General features: G+C 41.0%; 1 protein-coding gene across 7 annotated transcripts in view; it reads right to left on the bottom strand.

Moving 5' to 3' along the window:
* USP54 (ubiquitin specific peptidase 54) overlaps positions 1-16657 on the bottom strand; it is a 249867-nt gene that overhangs the window by 21622 nt on the left and 211588 nt on the right. For 6 of the 7 annotated variants that reach the window (XM_073596689.1, XM_073596684.1, XM_073596691.1 and 3 more), the window contains 3 exons: positions 9587-10989; positions 7379-7491; positions 5637-5777 (listed from right to left, as the gene is read on the bottom strand). In XM_073596689.1, coding sequence (XP_073452790.1) covers positions 5637-5777; positions 7379-7491; positions 9587-10989 — 1657 coding nt within the window. The remainder of the gene's footprint in view (positions 1-5636; positions 5778-7378; positions 7492-9586; positions 10990-16657) is intronic. The other variant, XM_073596688.1, reaches the window with a different exon arrangement.

Below are 16657 nucleotides of genomic sequence, written 5' to 3'. Positions count from 1 at the left end.
TGTGACTGAGAGCAGACAGAGGAATCTTTCAGATGAGCTCAAAGGGTGTTGTTCTGAAGAACTGACGGAACCAGGTTGAGATCCCTTGAAGTCACAGGGGGAACTATGAGCGATACTCTCTACCAAAGCTTTCACCAAGGAACGAGAGACAATTGGTCTTTAGAAAAGAAGTGCAAAAGCTGATATTTTTCCTTTGTCCTAGTTCTCCAGGCCAAATGCAGATCGAGACCCATCTGGAAAAAAAGCAAGAATGCATCCCACAGAATACCTCCTAGGCTAAAAATGTTATTAAACCAAGCAAAGTATGCCTTCTATCTGAGATAGTAGACCTTAAGGGAGGAATGAATAAAAGAAATACCCACGCTATGAAGACAATTACTAAGAAAAATAAAACCAAATGAAAAACTTTACGGGCTGCTGCTGTAGTGCAAGGTAAAAGACCCCAAGTGAATAAAGTGTGAATATTATACTCAGCGCTGCTCCAATAAACAATAAAGTGCCTATGTTACTGTAATCAATACAATTAAATCCATATAATAGACATGTGGCAATGAAGACAAAAAGATGTATCGTGTAATACTGCTAAAATTTATTTGTTAAAGGTCAAAATCATTACACTTACATCAAAGATTTAAAAACATGCAAAAAACGCCGCCTTGGTGTGCAAACACTTCAACCCTTATACCAGGCGATTTTAAAGATTATTGTTGGTGAGTGGGAACCCAGGAGGGGAGCACGGAGTGTCACTATGATCTGCACATTATTATCTGTACAAGTTCAGCATACCATATCTGGATGAACTTTATATGATTGCACTTTACAAGTTTGCACTAAATTTGCACCAAGCACTTTATATTGTTTATTAATTTCATTGTATTTATTACAGTAACATAGGCACTTTATTGGAGCAGCGCTGAGTATAATATTCACACTTAAGGGAGGAATATTTCCTAGTTTTTAGGAGAATAGGAATAATTTAGACAGATTGAAGCCTAGGTCCTAAACAATAGGGCCTAGGCTTCAACAGCCATGTCATTAAAGCGAGTGACCATGAAGCAGGGTGGTAAACCCTAATTGCCAAGAGAACTTGTTTACAGGCTTAGAGGCTTTGGGACTCAAAGGGTTGCGGTGGAACCCATTCGCAGGCGTCTTGGGTCTAGAAAACAGAGAGGTGAAAGAAACTCTCCCTAGCTTCAGAGGTTGACTTTCCTGTGTGAGACCTAGCTTTCTTTTGCTTAGGGAAAAGGATGTTTTTTTTCTTTACTTTGTGACATTCTTGATAAAGTTGTCCTGAAAGGCACCATAAAAGAGACCCGCCATCAAAAGGCATACACAATAAGCGGTTTTTGCATTGACATTTGATAGACCTACATTTGAGCCAAAGAGTCCTCCACAAATGTATAGATTGGAGACCAATTCTAGTTATGAGGTGTATGATATTTGCAAGCACATCGACACAATAGTGCAGAGGCTACAGGCAAAAGTTCAAGTTGCTCGAGAAGAAAAGACATACAGTATCCTTGGACCATAACCCCAGGGTCTGGCAGATGTACATAATGGCAATTATCCGCCACAGGGTAAGGCTTGCTAGGGTAACAATTCTGAGGCACTGGGTTAGGCAGCTGCCAACAGGAGCTTGGACAGTGGCAAAAGCTGCAGAACAGCCAGGTGTAACCTCTGTCACTCCCATCGTGCTCCATTTTGTGAAAACGCTAAATTAAATGTGGATTGTAAGAACAGAGGGGACCTGTGTCCCTTAATGCACTCCAAGAAAAGTATTTATTGGAAGTTAAAAAACCTGTTTTCTTATTTTTTCATTAATGGACACAAGGAAGAAGTAATTCTGAGAAACTGGGACATCCAAAAGCAGTCCAAATGAGGGGTGAGCCACACAGCAAACGCCAACGTGCTCACTAGTAAAAAACAAAAAAAACAAAAAAAACAAAAACAGGAAACAAAGAGGGCTCAATACGGCTCAGAGAAACTTGAAGAACCTTGCAACCAAATCTGGCGTCAGATGAGGCTTGAACATCCACCTGATAAAACCGAATGTGTGAACAGAAGAACAGGTGGCTGCCTTGCAAATCTGAGAAAAATATGCCCGATTCTGAAAAGGCCATGAGTTTGTAAAGTGCACTTTGACAGGAACCTAGGGATGATGGAACTAGAAAGCAGGCTGTCCTTTACAAGGACCCTAAAAAGAATGAGGTAAAGAAAGTCCGTCCATCTAAAAGAAGCTGTAGCTGAGAAAGACTCTTAACAGCATGTACCACATTCAGACAACGGAGGGAAATCTCCTTGTGATGTCTTGAAACAGGACAGAGAGATGGGAAAACAATATCCTGGTTAAGGTAAAAAGAAGAAACCACTTTGGGCAGAAGAGGCCTAAAGCCATAAAACAACCTGGTCTCTGTAGCAGAAGTGTTCTTTATACGTTAAGGCCTACTCTAAAATTCTCTTTCAGAGGTGATGGCATACAACAGAGGGACAGCCCTGTGAGAAAAAAGATTTAGAGGTCAGTTTTCAATCGAAGACATGGCAAGTAGCCATAGAGGGCAGCCCTGACCGCACCCATAATGTAAATTGTTTGACATGTTCAGGGCAGGACACGGGGAAGGAGAATGACATTCTCACATAAGAAGATAAACAGAGCACAAAAGCAGAAAGAGAGAGAGAAAAAAAAAGAAGAGGTGGCTCCCAAATCCCAAATAGGGGGAGCTGAGGCAGAACCATGGCTTCCAAGGGCAACAGGAAAGAAGACAGCTTTGTTTACACAGGGGACCTTTTAATGGAGTAAACCCCTTGAACACAAGGGGGGGCTTTGAGTGGGCAGGCGCACCTGAAGGACACAGAAGGTGACGTAGAGGAGCAACTTCCTGCAAAGAGTGTGATCACGTATAATGTGGACACTGTGAATCTGATGTGAGTAGAAGAGGCTTTGCCAATAAGCCCCCTCTGTGTTCCATTGTGATGAGGAAGTGCTCTTGGACCCCCTATAACCAAAGAGGTATTTGGTGAAAGGCTTTTTGGTTCATGTTGGTGGAGGAATGTCACTGGTTGTACTACACATCACAACTTTGGATACTGGACTGTTACTATTATATTCACTTTATTTTGAAAGATTATGATTTATGTTTATTAGTCACCATTTGAATGGCACAAATCACTTTATCTATTGGGTTTGCACAGTAGAGCAGTAATGTGATGGTCTACTTTTTTATACTTTATGACTGCACAATTTTGCATATTTAGGGGGCTAGCACAGCATTTGCTCTGGGTTTAAAAATTTTAAGATCTGTTGGTGGATTTTGTGTATGCTGTTGCACTCTATTACTATGGTTATTATAATTTAGATTTTTTTTCTTCTTACACTAAGCGATCAGATAGTTGTTGTTTTTTTTAATTAAGTCATTATGAAAAATAGATTTTAGTAGCACATACACTGGAAGAGTTTTGACAGGGTTGGGTCTTTTGAGGGAGACCAGACTGTCAATCTTACAAAATTCATAAGCAGTTTGCTCAACCTACTGACAGATATGTACTGCTGAGGACACAGAGGCAACTGCAGGCAAAATCAGAGAAAGATGCTGAAGGAGAATGAAGTATGCCCATGGATGATCGTCCTGCAAGAATTGTGGGGGTGCGATAGGGTGGGATGGAGGAAAAGGCATGTGCACGCAAGTAGGAAGTGGCGCACGCATACACAGCGTGCCAACAAAAGGGGGCCCAAAGCAGAGTAGGCACTAAGCGCCAATTTCACAATGTTCCACACAATCTCAGAAGAAAGTGCCCCGGGAACCAAATAAAAAAAATGGTGCGGTGCCCTGTTCCAGATGGCCCGCAACCGTAAATGCACCTTGAACAGGGCTCTGGCATTAACCCCTGCAGGAGCACAAATGGAGCAACAGTACCAAGCATGCACCAGGCTTCCCTAAAAGGCAAGGCTCTTATGTGTAGTTACTTTATCTTGTATACTTTTGCTGAAGGTTATAATAAAACTGATACATTTAAAAGGACAAGGCCCTTAACGTACCACAGTGGCAGTCCAGAAGATGCCCTGAAGACCTCACAATGCAGGCGAGCTAGAAAGTGCCAGGCAAAATCCAGGAAGCCTTTGCCCATCCAGTGGACATACTCCCTAAGAAGTGTTTATGGACAGAGTTTCACCAGTGGGTGTACCGTGTCCCTGAACCTGTAAAAGTGCTCTGTTCCTGACTCACACAGAGGACCAGGTGCCTGTGAGAGTGCCCTAGGGTTATATTATAGGCTGGCCCTGCATCTTCAGCATGTTGGGCTCTAGGTACAGCCTGCAAGGCTATGCTGAGGATCAGCCAATCCAGAGAACTGCATAAATTACCTCTTTGGCACTGTAGTAAATGAGATATCTTGAGAAGAACAGAACAAGTGAATCTTGACAGCAATTGAAAATGTTGTAGAAAGGGTGTTGCTACTCTCAGGGGGGAAAAGATTTCCATTCTCCTAAAACACTAGCAAAAAAAAAAAACTAAAGCTTGATGGGAGTGGGAGGTGTTGTATCTGGCTAACAGCTTTGTTTGCTAGTGTCCAATCTCCTCTAGACAGCAATATAATACTTTTTCTATCAGAATTAAACCTGTATCCCCTAATGAAGGATAAAGAAATGCAGTTTTCTCTAAAATGTTTTTTTTTAAATTGGTAAACAAGTATTTCTACCTCAGAAATACAGCTAAAATAGACATACAAACAGATGGGGAAATGAATCCTTAAAGCAGAACTAGAGTAATTTTTTAAGCAAACACTCAAAATTGCAAATTAAAAATTGTGCAAGCATGCATACTTGCAAACCCTTGTTCTCTGTTGCATTATCCATATGCCATTTGTTAAGAGTCTGTCAGCATTAGTGTGAGTTGATAAATGCAGTGCTTCCAATTGAGGGAAGTGATGTAATCAGTAATTATTAACACTTTTTTTATTCTTTTCCAGGAAAGGACTATGCAATAGTGTTGTGTTATTCTTCCTCTGTCATACTTTTTGATCAGCCACTTCTTGTTTAAAAAAAAATAACAGCTTTCAACAAATGAGAAGGGAGAACACAGGACAGGACTGAGAGGGCCAAAGCCAAGAGAACACAGAGAATCCCAGGCCACGCACTACTGTGCATTCACAACAGCTAGAAGACCTTCTGGAAAACCCCAAGACACATTTGTAAAGTCAATTTAAAATTCACTAAACATTCACTGCAGGTTAACCTTCCAGGTGCATGCATTTCAAAATGACACTGTTGAATGAATGTTAAGTGGAAATTACATTCACTGCTTTACAAATATGCCCGATTATTTTGTAAAAGTGCATGCATGCAACATTTTTAACTTTTTCAGATTGCTGGAACAAAAAAAAAAAAAAATTCTGCTTTGAATTTTGCAAAAACTTTTCTTTGTATAGTTTCAAACACCACATGTAACTTGGCTGACATAGGAAAAATACAGATGGCAAACATCATGATGTCAGCTGTCTTTCCCACCAGAGTTAGCAGCTCAGTGCAGAAAAGGTTGGAAGATGATTTGATTTCTTCATGTAGGAAATATCGCTCAGTGTAACACGGAGATAAGCCAAAATGTTTGCAAACATTTCATGGAAAAGAGTGCTATGGTACTTACAAAACTGTGGGAAGAGACCAAAGTCTCTTCTCTGCTAGAGATTACTGTTCCGCTGAGGCTCCGTGCAAGCCGCCGAAAGTTCTCTGCACTGTACAGTTCATCATCTTCGTTATCCCTGCTTTGGTCCCTTACTTGAGTGACCTGTAGGTACACACAAGAAGTTTGATAAGTGGCAGACCTATTCTCTTTCTGTATTTTGAATTATGGGTGCAAATTATTGTTATATTTCAAAGGCTGGCCATACATACCAAAAAATAGTTGGTCCGGGGATCCCCACAAAGTATTAGTATCGAGGAGGTGCTGCCCTAACATTTAGGGTGGGTGTAATCGCAGGGGCCAACATACAAAAATACTGAAATTAACAAAAACTCTTTTTTATAAAAAAAACATTACACACACTGTGACCAGAGCAATACGGTGTTACCATAGTAACACTGTACTACTCTGGTGAAGCGATCGGGATTTTTTTTTTTTTTTACATATTACGATTGTTTATACCAGTAAATGTCACTGGTATGAGCAACCATTTTTACTAAATGAAACGGATTCAGTGTGTTTTGTTGTGATAAGTTGTGATTGGCCACAGCTAATCGTATGGTACAGATGGGCTGTGATTGGCCCTGTCTGTACCATGTGATCACTGTGACCAATCACAACTAGCAACACAATTGCACACAATGGATAGCATGAAAAAAAGCCATCCATTGTTTACAATTGTCATGTGATCTGCTGTGATTGATCACATCATTCACATGGTACCGGTAGCAAGCTGGTACACCGATCAGTCATTGGCTGTGTCCGATGGACACAGCCAGTGACAGATCGCGCCGCAGCGCGATCATATGACGTCCACCTGGATTGACTTGTGGGAAAAAAAAGTTTACAATCAATTTAGGGCCCTGTTCACACATACTGTGGTGACCTGCATTTTGCTGCACCGAAGACACCCTGTTTGCCAATGACTATCCAAAAACAAAAAGGCGTTTGTGCCTATTTTCCTCTTCTCTTTCACTCCTTCTCTCAACCAACAGAAAAAGGATGTGATGTCAGGGAAAATAACTAGCAATAGAATAACGATTTAACATGCATAAAAACCACGTCAACACGTGTTAAAATGCGCATTACTGCACATAAAAATGCATGTGAATGCACAACTATTTTTCAAGCATTTTTATACATGTCTAAGTGTGAATGAGCCTGGAGTCTGGAAAGTGCCATATGCAGAACGAAGCACCTAAAAGTCACTTTCAGGTTATCCTCCCACATGTCCTGGCTGAGGACGACCATGCTAAAAAGCTGCAATCGTAGTGCCTTGATTGAAGAAAGAAAAAGCAAAGAAAAAAGCGTGCTAGCAAAAAAAGTTTGTTAGTCTAAACACAGCAGATGTCCATCCTCCTAGGATACTAGAAAAAAAACTGAGGCATGCTGGTAGAGGGAGGGGTTATTCTAGGCTGGGTTACATCTTTTTTTTTTTTTTTTTTTTTTTTTTTTTTGTTTGCCAGCATACAATCATCCTGTAGACAGCAGTACTACCTGAAGGTTAAAGACTTCCTGTGACCTTCAATGGACAAGGAAGATCTGTCTTGTCCCATTAAAGCCATATCTAGTGCAAAGTTATCTTGCTCTGTTTATAGACAAGACATTGTATATTTAGGATTAGTTTGTAGAAAAAGCAATAGTAAAGAATTCACAGCACAGACCCCTTTTGTCACTGACTCGTCAGTCAATTATTTTCCCTTTACCTTAGACACAGGTGAGTGTGTGGTACCACAGAGACTACGCTCTATCTCTGCTGTTGGAGTTCGTGACAAACCTCGGCCAGCGACTTGCTTTCTCGCAGATGTATTGTCCAAAACTGATTGAGAGAATCACAAAAAATGAACTAAACAATTGTCAAGGGAGTAAACCTTTTAGCCAAAGTTTGTTAGTGTTTATTTAAAATAAAACAAACAAAAAGGGACATACAATGCATATGTGTGACCCTTTCCCATAGCTAGAAGACCTAGAGCTGTAAGGGCACTTTCACATTGAGGCGGTGGGGGCAGTAGCAGTAAAGCGCTGCTTTATCGCTGTTTAAGCGGCACTTTGCGCTTTTAACCCAACCAAAGGGGTTAAAAGTGCGCTTTGCAGGCGCTTCGGCAGCGCTGCACATTGATTTCAATGGGCAAGGCATTTTAGGAGCAGTGTGTAAGCTCCTAAACCGCCTCAAAGATACTGCTTGCAGGACCGCTTCAGTGTGAAAGCACTCAGGCTCTCAAACTGGAGTGACAGGAGAGGCGCTTTGCAGACGCTATTTTTAGTGCTAAAACGCCTGTAAAGCGCCTCAGTGTGAAAGTGGCCTAATATTAGATTTCACCTATAGTTCTACCCATGGGTGAAATCGGGGACTGAGAAGCAACTGTAAAACCTAAAGCAGTGTCACAAGCCTTGTCCAATACTCCCCTGCTCAACTATAGAACATTCCTCCAATGACAGAGATGAGGTTCTATAGTCCAGCAGGGGAGAACTAGACAGAGCTGACAACATTGCTTGGGATTTCAGTGCAGCAGAGGCAGCTCAGGCATCGTCAGCTCATTACACAAAGTTAGGAATTCACTGGATTGCTAGCAAGGTCAACAATTTTTTTTCTGTATTGGCATCTTTTTAAAAGAGACATATCACTGGGGAAAATGCATGTATTGGATAGTTGTAATGATCTGTTTTTTGCCCAGACATGCACTTTAATGGTTCCCCATGAGAGACACCAAACCTCAATGATAATACTCTAGTCATCAAGCATTAAAGGCTAAAGGCTCTTTTTTATTAAAAATAAAAAACATGTTAAACTTACCTGCTCAATGGCACTACACAGAGCCACCCAAAAACTCTTTTTCTAGGGTCCCCCACCAGCGCTCTCAGCTCCTCCTCTTCCTCTCCTCTTCTAGGAAGCTGCTTCCTATGGTGGCACGCATGTGGGCTTCCTCCCGTGCCAGGCTGTGTGTGTCCGCAGACACACACAGCGTGGCTCAGCCCCACACTCCACTCCCTTCTTACAGGATTTGATGACCAGAAGCAGGGGCCAATGGCTCTTGCTGCTCTCAGCCAAGATTGTGAGAGCAGCAAGAGAAGACGGGCATCCGGGCACAGCGCTAGATCTATACAGAACTCAGTTACCTGTAAGTATTTAGGCAAGGTGGAGGAGACAGGTTTTTTAACCTAGTGCACAGAATGCATTGTTAGTCAGGTTCATCTAAATCTGCTAGTGTAGTCCCCTTGCTTTCCTATTTCCAACAGACCACACTAAGCATGAAAGTACATCCATCTCAGGGTGGTCAGTTTTCTGTCAGTGCTGGGAGCACAGTCTGCCTGTCCTCAAATGGTCAGACTTGTGCTCATATGACTCCCTGCACAGGCATTCACTGAGAAGATCAGTGGAGTGCTGTTTCTCTGCCCCCATCTCTCCAAGACCCTTACTGAGTTGGGAACAGAGATTATGTGAGCACTTTTTTTTTTTTTTTATAAATTTAAGGCGTTGTAGTTAGTATTTCTCACATTTAAGTAATTTTTGAAACTGTACTGCTAATTGGAGTTCACTGACTGTGATTGAGGCCTAACAAGGCAGTACATTATTCTTAAGCCACTGGGACCCTAATCACATGATTTGTACATTTAGCAAGCAGAGGACAACACAAAACAGTTGTTTCTGTGGCAGAAAAGGGGATATAATTTTCACCTATCATAAGATGCTAGCCTAAAACAGTTCAATGCTGCTTTAAAACCAATGAAACCTTCATTACTGGACAATTATAGAGTCTGAAAATTTAATTTATTGTGAAAGAGTTGCAATGCACATATATAGGAATTAAGTGCATCCCTTTAACAATTTGTTACCTAACTGTGTAACCATAATTCTGCAATCATCATCCATTAAATTTACAGATCAGATGAAATAAGTGGGTAAATGCACTCACATGGTTTTCCAAATGTCTCTCTTGCATGCTCAGCTCTCCACTGCATATTCCTATTGCCTGGGCAAGACTGCAGGCTGCTGTTATACAAGGCATCCAGTTCAGAAATCTCTTGCTTAAAATCCTGCTTCCACTCCTGGTGTAAATCAAGGGAGCTCTTGGATAAACCATATCTTACAGGCTTTGGACCAGGGGACAAACTTGGATGAGCACGGTGTTCCACATTTGTACCATCCATTTGTGGACTGTAATATCGACTGACATTATCAACCCACTGGTTAGTGGGCAGAGAGGCAGGCAAATGGACAGTGCTTCCAAATTTCACCTTCTTCCCTGCTTTGTAGTAAAACTTCCCATGGTTACTAGAGTCAGCCTCTAGTTGCAGTTCCTTAAATGACTCGTCATTTTGGTTACTTAGGTGATGCAAACTCGATCCATTGAGATTGCAAAAGCCATCATCAGATTCTGGGGAAGTGCTTGTTTGATCTGTGCTGACTGATTTGTTCTCTTGGCTAATCAGAGGTTGCGGATTTGACTCGGTATCTAAACGATTTAAAGAATCTTGAATATGATCCCCAACTGAAGGTTTCTGCTCAAAACTGTCAATTCCTGTAAAATTTACACCAAAACTACTTCTCTTTGGTGAACCCCCTTGCAGCCTTTGGAACTGCTCTGCCAGTGAGCGTACTAGCCCTTTACTTTTAGGTGCCTCAACTTTGCTCGGCTCAGAGATATTCAACTCAGAGTGTCTATCTAATAAGGTATCCTGGCTATTTGTTCTAGATGACACATTGCCTGGTTGAATGGTGAAACCCGTCGAACCAGCTGGAGATACTGAAGCGACACTGGAGGATCCAACTTTGTCTTCACTTACATGAATTTCTGTGCTGACAGATTTGTGACAATAACTCGGTGGGTTGCTTCTGTCCGGAGACTGCACTTGTGTGCGTCGTGCCCATGGAAATAGTAATGATGGTAAAGAGCCAGATTTAATGCCATTCAGCTTCATCTTCCTGAGAGTAAGGAGACCATCTTTAGCTTCATGCTCCTCAGCCACCTTACCATTATCAGGACTTCCATTGTTACTTCGTTCACCCCTAGGCTTTTTGTTATGAGGATCTGGGCTAGAATCATCTGTCCTCACCATTTTATCAGCCGTGCACTGTACAGAAGTTGAGGAACTCTCTGGGGAAATAGGATCTGTAGGAGCACGATAGTTTGAAAATGTCTTGCTACATGGGCAATGCTCAGAAGGTGACAAGCTGGAAGACTCAGCAGACGAAGGAAGCAACTCATGGCTAGAGGCGAACAAGTGTGTTAATGGAGTAGATGTGAAGTCCTCCTTTGTGTTTGTCTCCGGCATTGTCTGTCGCTTCATTGGAATTTTGTCCGAGATAGTCTGGTCACTGCAATTAAACGTATTGGGCATATTATTTACTTAATCTGTACTGACTAGGAAAGAAATATGAGGAAAGATATCTTGTAGGCCATTTGGGTAAATACCTTTACTGTTCTTACATGACTCAGTCAGCACAGGATCAATTTATATGTAAAAGCATACATGTGAGGCCTCATTTACACTTATGTTTTTATCGACCCCAACCGCTCCCCCTTATGCGACAATGGCAGCCTAGGTGCTTTGCATCACGGTGCAGCACAAATTATCCCTACTGTCATGTTCAACAGGCAGTACTACCTGTTGAATCTGACCCATTCAACTAAACAGGGAACCCTGCAAAAACATGGGGTTAAAACAGGTGATGAGGAGGCGCTAAAACTCCTTATTTTCTGTCAAATGCTCTCTGAAAAACGATGCAAACGTGAGTCACTCTTCAGAAAGCAACACTAGTGTAACATAACCTTTAGTCACTTGACCTCCAGGGCCTTTTTATGACACTTTTGTTTACATTTAAAAATCTGTATTTTTTTTTATAGAAAATGACTTAGAACCCCCAAACATTACATATAATTTTTTTAAAGCAGAGGCCCTAGAGCAGTGATGGCGAACCTTGGCACCCCAGATGTTTTGGAACTACATTTCCCATGATGCTCAACTACACTGCAGAGTGCATGAGCATCATGGGAAATGTAGTTCCAAAACATCTGGGGTGCCAAGGTTCTGCCATTACTGCCCTAGAGAATAAAATGGTGGGTTTTGCAATTTTTTGCGTCACACAGTATTTGCGCAGCAGATTTTCAAAGCGCAATTCTTTGGGGAAAATACACTTTTTTGAATCTTAATCCATAAAAACTCAATACATAACCCAATTTTTTGATAAAATATAAAAGATGTTACGCAGAGTAAATAGATATCAAATACGTCACGCTTTAAAATTGTGCATGACCGAGCAATGGTGAAAAATGACATAAATGTTACTATTCATAGGCGACGCTTTTAAGGCCTTTACAGGTTACCACTTTAGATTTACACAGGACAGGTCTAGTGCTAGAATTACTGCCCATGATCTGATGTTTGCGGTCATACCCCCACAGGTGTGGGACGATTGCTGATTGAGTGCATGCGGGCCCGACATGTGCATTCGCCTTTGCGAATGAGTACAGGGGCGAGGGCACTTTACTTTTCTTTTTACATTTTTGTCATACTATCTCATTAAATTCTTTTTTTTTATCACTTTTATTGCTGTCACAAGGGATGTAAATCCCTTGCGACAACAATAGGGACATTACAGGTAGACTTTATGGAGAAATCAGGGGTCTATAAGACCCCAAATCCCTCCCTCTGCACTTAAGATCATTTGATCACAACAAGATCGGTGAGATCAAATGCTTTTGATTTTTTAAAATGGCACCGTTTACATCTGATAATCCAGAAGTGAAGTGATGTCATCAATTCCGGGCTACTATATCATAGAGCCCAACAAAGCTGATCGGGTGTTTGCTGGGCTCTATGATCAGCCGACGGAAGCTCCGGCTGGTCGCTCAGGACTCCAGGTGGGACCGAAGACCTTGGTACAGCCGACTACTTGGCAGCTAGGATTGCTTTTACAAGAGAGTCGACCGCCGGCTCTAAAAAAATGGTACCGGGATGATGCCTGCAACTGCAGTCCCGGTATAACCACTTGAAGTCTAGCAACGTACGGGTATGTTGCTTTTTTGCATGGGGTTAAAGAAGAGGAAATATGCTTACTTTTCCAGCTGTCTGTTGAAATGGTGTCTCTTTGCTGTCCCCCCGCCACTGCAACTATTCCACACTTTCGGGTATGGATTATTTGCTCCCCTGCCACACGCTGTGGTTTCTCCCACTGATTGGTTGAAAACTTGCAGCAGCCAGGAAGCAGAAAAGAGGAGGCATTTCATAAACCGGCCATCCGAAAGGCAAGTATTATCCCTCTCGCTACAGGTATGCTTGCACATACAAGGTGGCCTCATGCTGACAGGGTGACTTTCAATGTTACTTTAATGGAAAGTCTGTATTGTTAAACTGCGGTCAAATGTAAACCTGTACCGGAAAAAAAAAGTAGTAAAATCAAACCGTATGTAATGAGGCAACAGTGATGGTTCTTCAGACAAAATTCAAAAGCCATTCTTTCAACTAGTTTAAGGAACAGACAGTCCTACAAGAAGTCTTTCCCATTACTGGATGTTTTTTTTTAATCACACTGAATGTAATTGAGAAATCTAAATATGTATGACACAACATTTAGCAGCTAAAATTAGTTAAGCCTTTACAACTTTGAACACAATGCAAATAACAACAATACAACCAAGCTGCAACAGGATTAATGAAGAACACATGGGCTTCACTAGCAAATGTTTGGAAGGGCACGGTTTTCTACAGCTTTACTGACAAAATTTTTCTGAAATGTATTTTTGTAATAAATTGGGAGTTAAAGATCATCAATATGATTGTTTGATTTAGAAAAAAAGGCATGTGACAGGTGCTAAATGCTCAGATTAAATTCTGTAGTTTTCAAATATAATATAACAATAATAATAATATATTATTATTATTATACTATATATATATATATATATATATATATATATATTACTAACATAATAGTTAAAGTGGTATTAAACACAAAACCCAATATGTATATATTTGTCCATATATATTTATTTTGGTATTCTTGCAATTAGCATTTGAGAATTTGAGATGCTAAAGTTAGGGTTATAACCATGGACTCAAGTCTATCCTTTCCTGAAGTCAACCTTAACAGTAGTTGAGTGAATAAAATGTATACCTGCTCAACAGTCTCCCTCGTCAGCCACAAAAAGTCGATGCTGGTGCACAGAAGGACATCCCTCTGTCACAACATCCAATTAAGGCAGAAAATGAATCTTGCATACGGCCTCATTATATTATAATACTAACATAATAGTTAAAGTGGTATTAAACCCAAAACCAGAAATGTAAAATATTGCAGCTTACCAATCATTAGATGTGGTGTCTGCACTAGTTTTCTTTTTTTTTAGTTTTTACCTGATGATTTGCCCAGCAACACACCTCCTATATTATACAGACACCACTCTGGATGATGGGGCACAGGGGGCAGAGTTGGACAGCAGCATTGTCAATCTTGTAGGGAATGTTAGAGGTACTAGTAGACTTATGTGTGATAGGACCTTGTTGTCGGAAATTGCGACCGTGTGTAGGCTCCATCACACATTTTCCATCGGATTTTCCGACACACAAAGTTTGAGAACAGGATATAAAATTTTCCGACAACAAAATCCGTTGTCGGAATTTCCGATCGTGTGTACACAAATCCGACGCACGAAGTGCCACGCATGCTCAGAATAAATAAAGAGATGAAAGCTATTGGCTACTGCCCCGTTTAGTGTCCCGACATACGTGTTTTTACGTCACCGCGTTCAGAACGATCGGATTTTCCGACAACTTTGTGTGACCGTGCGTATGCAAGACAAGTTTGAGCCAACATCCGTCGGAAAAAATCCTAGGATTTTGTTGTTGGAATGTCCGATCAATGTCCGACCGTGCGTACGGGGCATTAGATACACTAACAAGCAAAAAACTGAACTCCAGCTCACACTTCATAATCATTACAGCAGTTTTTTTTCCTTTAAAGGATAAAAGGTTTTATATATAAAAGCTAATCATTTTCGGTACCCCTTCTAGCGTTATATGGTCTTGTCTCATTCCTGTAACTGCAAGACAGCTTTTCTGTTGAAAAACAACAGACCTACTGGCTGGATGACCAGATGAAAATAGAAGAAGGGTTGAAAAGGAAACTATAGCAGCCATTACTAAGAAGTGTTTTATAAAGGTTTTTTAGTGATTTAATAGGATGAGTTTAAACTGGTAAAACATAGACTATGTCTCTGTTAACTATTATCCCTATTATATATTAAAAAAAAAAAACAAAAAACAAAACCAGGGAACTGGAGGCCTTGTGCAGGATTATTTTCCCTAACAGTAGCCAGCAAAAAAAAAAAAAAAAAATCTGTACTTATTAACACTGGCTTAAACTGCCCTTCTGAAAACCGTTCCAAGCAGTAAATTACAGTGCAGATCTACTTGGTATCTGCTTACTTGGGTCCATTTAAGCAGAGTCAAAATTCCTAAGCCCTGATGAGGGGGGAGTCTGTTTGGCCCTTGAAACGCATGTTTTTTTTTCTGCCATAAAATTGATTAATCATTCAAAAACTTTTGGAGCTCTAGTTGGACTTTGGGCCAGTTCACACCACATGCAGTCCAGTGCGTTTTTTTTCTGCATCAAAAACGCATGGAAAGTAGGTTATATGTTTTTTAATGGCATATTTCACACCAGTGCTTGCAGTTCCAGTGCGTTTCAGTTCCAGAAAAAAAAAAAAAAGTAGACCACGCTGCATTTTTCCTGCACTGGATCGCAGTAAAACGCAACAAAATACGCACTGGAATGCACCAAAAACACACATCCTTATTTAAGGTTAAGAAAAAAAGAGGGGAAAAAAATGCATTGGACTGCAACAAAAATGCACTGGAACCCGTCAAAACTGAGCATGCAGAAAAGCATCTGGACGTTTCTAAGGTGTGAACTGGCCCTGTACGTGTGAAGTCTTTTGTGGTGTCCCTGTCTGGAAGAGTTAACCTTGCTTCCTGTTCCAGTGACATGGTGCAACAAGCACAGAAGTGGTGGCATTTTTCTGAGTGTAGAAGGGTTAGAACATCGTTTTTTAGTTTTTATTAGGTTTTTTGCATTCTGCTTTCCTGACTGGCATGATCTAATGATTTGCTCTAGTGATACACAGAATGGAATAGACAAAATAACACTAATGCCCTATACACACGGTTGGACATTGATCGGACATTCCGACAACAAAATCCATGGAATTTTTCCGACGAATGTTGGTTCAAACTTGTCTTGCATACACACATTCACACAAAGTTTTCGGAAAATCCGATCGTTCTGAACGTACGTTGGGACTATAAACGGGACAGTAGCCAATAGCTTTCGTCTCTTAATTTATTCTGAGCATGCGTGGCACTTTGTGAGTCGGATTTGTGTACACACAATCGGAATTTCCGTCAACGGATTTTGTTGTCGGGAAATTTTATAGCAAGCTCTCAAACTTTGTGTGTTGGAAATTCCGATGGAAAATGTGTGATGGAGCCCACACACGGTCGGAATTTCCGACAACAAGGCCCTATCACACATTTTCCGTCGGAAAATCCGACCTTGTGTACAGGGCATAAGGCTTTATGTACACTGCTGCTGGTAAACGGACGTTTAGGAGCAGTTGGCATTTTTTTTTTCAGCTGCCCCTGAACTCTACACTGTTATCTTATCAGTACATGTACACAGGGTCGTTTATAGTCTTTCTATGCAGTTGAGTTTAGAAGCATGTTTTGTAAAGCAAAAAAATCCGTTCAGGACCGATATTCAGAGGCATAGCCACGTTTCGTTTACAGGAGTTTTTCATTTGTGACCATTTAAAAAAAAAAAAAAAAACGCTGCTAAACGTGGCATGTAAACGCGGCAAAATGGACGTTTTTAAATGATGGTTACCATCTGTCAAGTTAAATCGTTCAGGAGAGGTTGTAAAACGTCCCCTGTACATTAAGCCTTATAGGGGCACAGATGGCAATACAAGCTTGTGGTTCTGACTGTT

Source organism: Aquarana catesbeiana, linkage group LG08 (genome assembly GCF_042186555.1).
Source record: "Aquarana catesbeiana isolate 2022-GZ linkage group LG08, ASM4218655v1, whole genome shotgun sequence".
In the NCBI taxonomy this organism is placed as follows: Eukaryota; Metazoa; Chordata; class Amphibia; order Anura; family Ranidae; genus Aquarana; species Aquarana catesbeiana.
This window is presented reverse-complemented; position numbering and strand designations above follow the sequence as displayed.